This window comes from Crocodylus porosus, unplaced genomic scaffold (genome assembly GCF_001723895.1).
Source record: "Crocodylus porosus isolate Cpor-Errol unplaced genomic scaffold, CroPor_comp1, whole genome shotgun sequence".
Classification (NCBI taxonomy): domain Eukaryota; kingdom Metazoa; phylum Chordata; order Crocodylia; family Crocodylidae; genus Crocodylus; species Crocodylus porosus.
This window is the reverse complement of record NW_017728918.1, coordinates 11,486,414-11,496,186: the sequence shown is the minus strand read 5'-3', so window position 1 is coordinate 11,496,186 and position 9,773 is coordinate 11,486,414. Positions and strand designations below refer to the sequence as shown.

The 9,773-nt window shown below is 51.3% G+C and overlaps 1 protein-coding gene across 1 annotated transcript in view; it reads right to left on the bottom strand.

Annotated features, from left to right (window-relative positions):
• Positions 1-9,680, bottom strand: part of NRBP1 (nuclear receptor binding protein 1) — a 58,138-nt gene extending 48,458 nt beyond the window's left edge. Inside the window, exon 1 of the mRNA XM_019538123.1 lies at positions 9,426-9,680. Coding sequence (XP_019393668.1) covers positions 9,426-9,665 — 240 coding nt within the window. The 5' untranslated portion in view covers positions 9,666-9,680. The remainder of the gene's footprint in view (positions 1-9,425) is intronic.
• Positions 9,681-9,773: the final 93 nt, after the last annotated feature.

Sequence of the window (9,773 nt, the reverse complement as noted above, 5' to 3'; positions counted from 1 at the left end):
CCCCACTACAGAAAGGATGTGGACAAGTTGGAGAGAGTCTAGTGGAGGGCAAGGAAAATGGTTGTGGGGGCTGGAGCACATGACTTGTGAGGAAAGACTGAAGGAACTGGGCTTATATAATCTGCAGAAGAGAAGACTGGGGGGTGATTTAATAGCAGCCTTCAACTCCCTGCAGGGAGGTTGCAAAGAGGATGGAGCTGGACTGTTCTCAGTGGGGGCAGGTGACAGGACAAGGAGCAATGGGCTCAAGCTGCAGCAAGGGAAGTTGAGGTTAGATATTAGGAAGAGCTCTCTCACAAGGAGGGTGGTAAAGCACTGGAACAGGCTATCCAGAGAGGTGATGGAGTCTCCATCCTTAGAAGTTTTGAAGACTTGGTTAGACTAGATGCGACCTCCTGAGGTCCCTTCCAGCCTGAATTTTTTATGATTCTACGAAATCACCTCACACTTCACCTAGTAATCACAGATTCATGTCACTGGTGAACAAGACTAATTCCAGGTTCTTAACCCGGCTATGAACCTGCAAGCTCCTGCCTTCTTATATGACTTGCAAAATACAAGGAAACATTTTAAAGTCTCATTAAATAGCATCCTGATGGCCAAAAACATCACATGCTCTATCAACATCCAACACCTTCCTAGCTTACCTACCAGCAGTTTGAGATCAGGTTGCTTTGATTCAGAGCCATGGTTGGTGCAGAAACACCAACCAATATTATTATTATTATTATTATTATTATTATTATCCCCTAGCATAAAATGGGAGTCAAGGCAGAAATGAAGCAATGTGGCCAAGATCCTACAAGTAAGTAACAGCAGAGCTGAGAACAGAACACAGATCCTGCTCCAGCATAGTGCCATTCTGCCTCTGTCCAAACAAAAAAATAAAATAAAATAAATCTGGTGACTTTAAACCCAAAGCCTTGCTGCTCTTCATTCCTGCTGCTGGTGTACAGCTAGACCAGCTCCTGGGCATACAGCTCTATAGGTCTGAGTGCTGCAGTTCCTTCCCCTCTGCCTGCCACTACCAGTCATCCCCGCCATATCCCAGCTGTCATGTGCCCTCTGCTGTGTCCAAGCTGACATCTTTGCCTCCCAAGCACTGTGCAGCTCATAGTTTCATAGTTTCTAGGGTCGGAAGGGACCTGAGCAGATCATCGAGTCCGACCCCCTGTCTGGCAGGAAAGAGTACTGGGGTCAAATGACCCCAGCAAGGTGTACATCTAGCCTCCTCTGAAAGACCACCAGGGTAGGAGCCAGCACCACTTCTCTTAGAAGTTGGTTCCAGATTCTAGCCGCCCTGACCGTGACATAGCGCCTCCTGATACCTAGCCTAAATCTACCCTCTGCCAGCTCGTGACCGTTATTCCTGGTCACTCCTGATAGTGCTTGGGGCAACAGGGACTTCCCCAGTGCTGGCTGGTCCCCTCTGACTAGCTCAGCTCACCCTGCCATTTTCCCCACAGGCACAGGAAGACCAGGACTTCTCTCAGAGCAGCTGCATCAACTTCTTAGTAGCTGTCTCACTTGGTGCCAGAGCTGTGCACCCAGGTAGTAAGCATGTGCTCTGAGGAAGACAGGCACTGCCAAACCACAGCAGGGTGCAGAGAAAAGGAATAGGCTTCCAGACACTGGTTCCTGAGCGCAGTTCAAAACTGTGACCAGAGTGGCCAACGTTACAAAGATGGGAGCACTATGGGATTTTGCTGGAGGACAGCTTGTACTATACAGAGTAGGTCCTGCAATATCCGCAGGTCTCTTATCAGTGAATAGTGCCAGTGGAGGACTTCAACTGTAGATTGCAGAGATGTGTCAGACACGCTTTACCAAGAGACCTGGCCTGCTCCACTTGGGCTGTGAACTCCACAGGGCAGGCATGGACTCTGACCCCAAGTACCAGGCAAACTGCATGGTCCTGTAGCAGGATTTAAGAAGCCAATGCCTTGGATGCCCAAATACAGAGTTATTGGCAGTTCCTATAATTTGTCATACCAGAGTCTGCAAAAGCAGGTCCTTCAGACCTGTCAGGGGGTTTTATACCACATCTGTTGTCATCTGCTGCCAAGCTGGTTATATCTTTGCGGATGCCCAGACCAAGCAGCCTCAGAGGTGCCACAAACCAGTAGAAGCAAAAGCTAGCAACATGCCAGATGCCAGCCTGAGCAGCCTTCAGCTCCTCCCCATCCTGCAACTATGACCCACAACTGTGGCCAAGTCCTGATCTTGCAGCAGATGAGATCTCTGGAGGGTTCGCTTGGGACATAGGCTGCAGCTGGGCTGGGCTGGGCAGGAAGGATCAGATATACTGGCGAGCCATGTACAGAGAAGGTCTTGTAACAGAGCCTGGCCAGGCAAGCAGAAGCCAAAACCCAGCTAACATGGCCAAGCACAGAGGAAAGCTGGAAGGGGAGCAGGCAGCTTCCCAGGCTGTGCCTGTTCCCCTTCCCCACACCAAGGCAGCACAAAGGCAGAAGTGGTGCTGAGCTGACAAAACACAGAGAGCAGCCAGCTGTCTACTGCAGTCAATCAGCAAGAGCCATGGACACCCTACACTGCCTTCTCCTCATTCAAGCCCTCCCTGGGACTCACTCCTTCTAGGCAGCCATGCAGCAAGGCTGTAGACTCCTCCAAAGTTTCTACAGCTTCCCCTCCTCATAGCATGCTGCCAGTGCTCACCCACTTGACACAACATCGCACCTGCTAGAAGAGCAGGTCCACAGCTGAAACTTGTCAAAAAGCTGATGTCCCTCCCAAGTCCACAACACCCACTCCATTGTTCTGAGCCAGAATCCCGGGCTCTGGAGAGCTGAAAGGCCACAAAAAAGTCTCTCCCCACCTGCTTTATACCAGAGCAGTGGAGATTTGCAGGGGGGGCCAGGAAGAGACAGGGACAAAAGTACATCTTCTGTATCCTCAGCAAGCTTTTCTGTAGGCACAGAGGGGCAGGACAGAGCCAAGAAAACCCCAGAGGTCAATCCGCTCATACACTGTCTCCCAGACTCCCCAGGCTTTCAAGATGGTCTCCCATGATATTCTCATTAGGAAGATGGCTCAGCATATGACTGGGAGGAGAGATTGGCAGCGTTCCCCAGGGGTGTGTTACAGTACTATTTAGTATATCATGAAGGATTTAGAGGACCAGACTGAGTGCACAGTTAGTATGTCTGCTGATAGCACCACCCACCTCTTGACAAACTGGAAAAATGGTCCTGAATTAATCAAAGGGATTCCATAAAGACATGGACAATGTCCTATGTTTAGAACAGAGTAATCATGTGTCTGTGCACAGACTGGGGAAAGACTGGCTGGGATGCAACACTGCAAAGGACCTGGGCGTTATAGTGGACCACAAGCTGAATACCAGCGTACAACAGCAAACTGGATTGTATCAATACAAGTGTCACTTCAAAGTCAAGGGAAACAATCCTTTTTCTCTATGCACCACTGATGAGCCCTCATCTGCAGTACAGTTTTGGGAATCACACTTCAAGAAATATGTGAAATTAGAAAGGCACCAGCAGCAGAGCAACAAAAATGATCGGAAGTCTAGGAAAGATGACATACAAGGGTTTCCCCAAGGAGGAAGTCAGCAGCATTCATCAGACGGAAAAGGAGCAGGAAACCTGCCTGCTACTGCTGTTATCCTTCAGTGCCCTACTGCAGGATTAAAGCATCTTATGTCCACTCCTCCCCAGTATGTCAGCTTCCATCTTAATTAGGTACGTTCATGACACTCAAGTAAGCCTGAAACAGGTTTTAAGTCTCCCCATCAAGATGGAACAGGTCACCATCAAACTAAGCCTTGCATACCTACCAGCAAGTGGACGCAGACCTTTGATCTTAGCAACCCAGTACAACAAGTTGCTTCCTAGAGACTTGGCTGAGCTGCAACAGCAGTAGGGCAAGCAGCACAAAGGCTCTCTGGAACACGTAAACGCAAATGCTGTCAAGGGGGCTCAGAGAAATGCAGGCACATGTACGCAAGTGCATAGGCAAGGTCAAGGAGAGCAAGCAGAGAGCAGTGTGGTAACTAGACACCAGGCCACAGGCAAGGACCATGCACACCTGGCCAGCCACAGACTCTGCTGTCCAAAACCCCGCCAAGCAAAACCCAGTAACACTGGGCTGGCAAATTCCATAAAGCAAAACGCTGGAGTTCCGCTCTCAGCAGGGCACCAGCACTGTTGTGTTCCTGATGAAGACAAAGACACCCTTGCCCAACCCTGGTGCCTCACAGGGAGACACTATGGCCACAGAACCTGATCTGTGCCCAAGCAATGCATGTGCATTCTCCAGGCCCTGCCAGGCTACTAACTGCTGGCACACCACTGCAATTCACCTCAGCAGGGCTGCTTGTTTGTTGGGGGCATAGGAGGTAATAAAGCACAACAGGTATGGTTCTGGCAGTGCTCAAACTACTGTCAAGAAGAATGAATTATACATGCAAATAAACAGATGAGGAGGAGTAGTAAGGGAATAGAGGGGTGGGGTGGGAGCTCAGATCAGGTAAGAGGGTGGGCAACAGGAGGAACAGGGGGCCTCATCCTTCATTCCCCCCCTGCTTGGGCCAGAACATGGGACAGCTCTGTTGTTATGGGGGAGAGCGAAAAGGTGAAGTCTTTCTTCCTGCCTTTGTGTGCACTGGGATCTGAATGCCCCCAACCCTGGCACACATGCATACATACTTATCAGAAATAAGATGCAATTTGTGTTTAGATGAGCAGTGTGGAGCACCTGCCTTGCAGAACACTGTGATGCTGGCTACATTTCACACCCTTTTCAATACACAGGCTGAACCCAAAACACACTTTTACTTACCTGCTGCTGAACCCACAGGCCCTTATGCCATCTTGTACATTGTTACTGAACCTCACAGAACTCATTGCTGAAATAAGAACTAGCACCTGAAAAGACCCCTGGGGCCACTGCCTTGAGTCCTCCTATCACAGAGGGTCATGGCAGATTACCCCTTTCATACACTGATCAAGCTAATGTATCTGGGACTTTATTCTATATGTAATTTTCCTATGCTCACAAACAAGGACAGGGACAACAGAGCGCACTCACTCCCCTCAACCATAAGCAACAGCCCCAGATCTCCCCATAGCAATTACAGCTTTGCCACGTTGCTCCAGACAAACCTGCCTCCATTCAATATGCTGAATGCAACGGAGGGCATGCTAACACTTTCCAGTAGCTCCTGCCCACTCCAGGGACAGAGGCTAAGTCAGCACTAGATTGTGCCTTGACCCTGTTTTCAGTTGTCTTCAGAGCTTTGAGTTCTGCTCCTTCCGAACATTAAGTTCCGCAGAAGACTTGCTGGCAGCCTTAACTCTGCAGGAAAGCTGCCAGTCACCATCTATGCCAGACTTCTTATCTGGAAGAAAACCCTGCCCACATTACATGCACCTTACAGCCTGAAGTAATATTAATTAGACACATTTTAGCCAAGGAAGTCCATATAACAATAGGGACTGAGCCTGCAGTGTCAGACATGCTAAGCCTGCACTTTAACAGAGCTTTTCAGTCCTGTTAGCTTGACTCTGGCAACAACTGCAACCCCCTCTTCTTGTCAAGGCAGGGCTTTAGTGACTAAAGACCAACTTGCTCTGGCCCTCAGGCCTGTGCATGAGGCCTGATCCACTAGCTCAGTGGGAGCAAACTTTCTGGCACGCATACCACAAATTAAGCCCCATGCATGCCACTCCAATCCCCTTCCCCTGCCTGATCTGCTGCTCTGCTCCCTGCTCTTCTGCCACCATGCTACCTGACTCCTTCCCAGTCTGCTGTGTGGCCACCCAAGCTAGCTAAACTGCGGCATGCTCCAAAGCCTGCAGGTCAGCAAAAGCTGCTGAAATTGTGTGATTTTACATTCCTATTCACAGGACTCTCCATTGCTCAGTGCAGCAGGAGCTCTGGAGGAAAGCACAGGGAAAAGAGGTGTCTGAGCACACTGTTAACAAAGCCTTCCCCGGGACCCCAGAGCTAGCGCAGGGAGCAGGCACCCCTGACAGTGAGAGTCGGCCCGGGCAATCAGCAGAGGAGAGGACGCTGAAATAAGACTGCTAAAGTTGCTAGGTAACCATGCTATTGTACTTCAGTTCGTGGAACAGCCTATGACAGCTTGTGCAAATGATGTAATGCTAGTATCCTGTGTCTCACTAGCTGAACAAACTGTCATTCACTTGCACGGGGAAAGAACAGAGAGTTCTTAGAACAATGACTTGCACCGGTCCCTTTGCTCACAGCACGGTCAGGGTGACCTGTTCCTACCTCACTACTCTCCGAACCATTCTCCCTCAAAGGGAAAAGCTCTCCACTTGGTCTCAGGCAAGGGGGAAAGGGTCTGAGAAAAATGGCAAATGAATACAGAAACTAGGGAAAAAACCCAGCAGAGAGCATACAGCAGCATCAGACTTCTGTCCTCACCTGCAAGTCTCTTCCACCCACTCAAGGCCCCAGAGGCAGCTGACCCTGGCAGGGAAGAGGAGGGGTGGGATGGAAAGATCACACATGCTGCGTGCATCCCCCTGATACCCACTAAGGGCTGCGGTAACAAAGCGAGCCCAACCATGCTGCCAGCTCTGCCCAGCCAGAGGCACGTGACAATCCCAAAGAGCTTGGTTGCAAGAAAAGACAACTTCAAAGCCTGTTACTTAGCCACTCCAAGTTAGGAAACACAAGAATAAATGCTGCCTGTACAACCTTAATTTGTCCCCTGGGCAGCCGTGTCACTAAACGCACTGATGATCATGCTAGCCAGTTTCAGAGGAGCCTGCCTCATTTAGGAAGGCTATTGCTCAGGAAATGAATCAGGGCTGTGTAATGACAAAGTCTGTTTTTAATAGGATCCCAACCTCACTGTCACCAAAGCCAAGAGGCATGTAGCAAATAAAGATTTCTCTACTCAGAATAGTCAGCGCAGAACAAACTGCTCTATAATAGCTCCTTGTGTGGACACCAACCTGGAATAAAAGCCACTTCTATTCCAGAATAGCTGGGGTACTCAAAGCAGGCAGGTATTGCAGAACAGAGCCAGCACAGGGAAGCAGCCCAGAATAAACCGCTGCTTAACAGCTACTGGAGTCAAGTTCACCCAGCAGGCAGCTCAAAGCAGGAGCCCACAAGTCAGGTTTGGTTAAAAGAGCTGAATGCCATCCCAGACATTGGTTCTAACAGAGCCCTGTGTGGCCCATGTGCCAAGCCTCACAGGGGCCCTCTAGCTATACAGTCGCCCACCTGAGCCCGTTGAGTGCTCAGCTATAACCGAAGCTAAAAGGAGACATGAATACCCAGCATCTCTAAAAAGACACACTGTGACAGGGCAAGAAACACAAACCTGGGAATTAGGGAGGCCCACATTTGCCCAGGCTCAGAAACTGACTCACTGGGGCCTTTGATAGGCACTTTTCTGTTTCTTAACCTGTAAAACCAGGCACCTCATGACCTCAGCTTAGAGAGGTGCCTAACACTGCAGCACAGACATCACCCTGGGGCACCAGGCATGTGTCCAACCATGAGGCACCCACAATTAAAGGGATTTTGCAAGTTCTAGCTCTAATTTCCTTCCATCTCAGACCCTTCCCATGCAAAAACTTTTCCTACCCACAAACATGTTGCAAAAGCAATTAGCACCCAGTGAACTCTATTAACAAGCACCACAGAGAAGCCAAGGACTAGCTGACCTCCTGAGGTCCCTTTCAACCCTCACATCCTAGGATACTATGATTCTAATAATTCCACGTTCACAGGGAACACACCAAATAAGGCAGGGACTCATGTACTGGGCCATCCCATGTCCCAGCAGGACACGGCCGTATGGAGAAGACAGCCTGTGCTCATGTACTGAGGGCTGCATCAGAAAGCAACATGCAAGGAAGCAGAGATGGGGTTTCATGCAAACACCTTCCTCCACAGCACAGCAAGGGTGTGTCTGGACCAGGACAAGAGTGTGTTTTGCCTTGTGTTCACAGACACAAACTAAAATCCTAGTGAAAACAAGGCTGCTTGCTGTCTCACCCTTATGAGCAGGTGGAGGTCTGTGGGAAGTCTGAGTTTACCTGGGCCTTGTAACATGTCAGAATCACAGCTGTCGGGTTTTGCAGCCTGCCCAGCAAGGCAAGGCAAGGCAAGGCAAGGCTAGGCTAAGGGGAGGAAGGAGGAGGAAAGGACTCCATCACCAGAGACCTGTTTCTGTGGACTACAGCAGGGAACAATCCCTGGCCTATGCAGAGCACCTGGGTAAGTCCTGCCACCTAAGCAGAAATTAGCTCTGGGCCTGTTTCCTAGCACAGGACAAACAGTTGTACCAGTCAAAGGGATGGGGTGGAAATATCATGTTTCAGCTGCGCCCACTTTGCTCTGTCTGCACACTCCTATCCCACAGTAATCACAAGGTAAGGTAGGGCAGCCAACCCCAGAGTGAAAGTGAGGGCAGCTCAACCTCAAAACCTCTAGGACAAGTAGCAAACGGGTGAAACAGTTACAACGGACAGCTTGATATGCACTCATGCACAGCATGTTCCCCCCAACACAGGGGGTTTAAATCAGTGTCACTGTGAACCTAGCCACACCACAGTCAGTGAATGCAAGAGCCACAGCAGAAAGGTGGCAGGCTCTCCATGACTGGAAGATCTAGGCCACGGGGGAGACTTACAGAAGACCAATAAAATGCTGATGTGCAGCAGTGGGGAGTAGAGCAAACTACATGGAAGCCAAGTTCACACAGACTAGCCCTGCCTACAAAGCTACATCTGGCTGTAGCAGCAGCTTCCCAGCAACCCTGCAGCAAGGCAGAGCCCTAATTACAACCGACAAGCCTGCAGCTGACAGAGCCAGATGACAGGGACACGCTCAGGGTCAGATGGTCTCAGCTGTCACAGCAGCTGAGAAATGCACAGGACAGACTAGACTCCAAGCACTGAAGGGTGCGACAGGACAGGAGGAGCAATGCCCACACATGCCCTCCCCCCACCCAGCACATTGGGACCAAAGTGGAGACAGGCCCAGTAAAGAGACAGGGACGTCCTCATTACGCAGACAGGAGAGGGCTGAGCATGGCAGAACCCAAGGCAGTCTCCTTCAAGGGGTGCATGAGCCTGTGGTGCTTCTGTGGTCACCAGCCACCCCAAGGCACAGCTCTCCCCACAGGAGTTAGACCCAGCAGCTCCTCCCTGCTCTGACCCAGCACAAGCACAGGTCCACACTACCCTGCGGAGGGCTGCACAGGGTGGGAACAGGCCCACAAAAACGAGGACAGATGAGGCCTGCCATGGAGCCAGGCGCAAGGAGGGTGGGACTTGCCACCCAGAGGGACCAGGTCGCTCCCCCATGAGGTCTGAGCCCTGCTCCTGCCCCAAGGGAGAGCTGTTGGGTGCTGGGCAGGGAGCTCCATGGTCCCCCTCCTCCTGCCCACGGGCACCCACCTCCTCACGCCTCTTTTGCCAGCGCCCACAGGGGGACTCCTCCAAGATCTCGGACTCATCCTCACTCTCCTCCTCCTCTTCTTCCTCCGGCGGCTGCGCAGCTGGGGCCGGAGCTACAGCTGGGGCCACGGACGTTACCGGCGGGGACACTGACGCCAGCCCTGCGCCCGATGAGGACAACTCAGGCTTGGGGTCCGAGCCACTGCCAGTGCCCAAGGGCTTGGGCTCACCTTCTGACATGTTTGTCTGGCTGCGTCACCTGTGGCGGGAGGGCGAGTCACAGGGTGCGGATACACCCTAACACTCCTCCATCCCAACCCCCACCGCCAGATCTGCCCCCTCCACCCC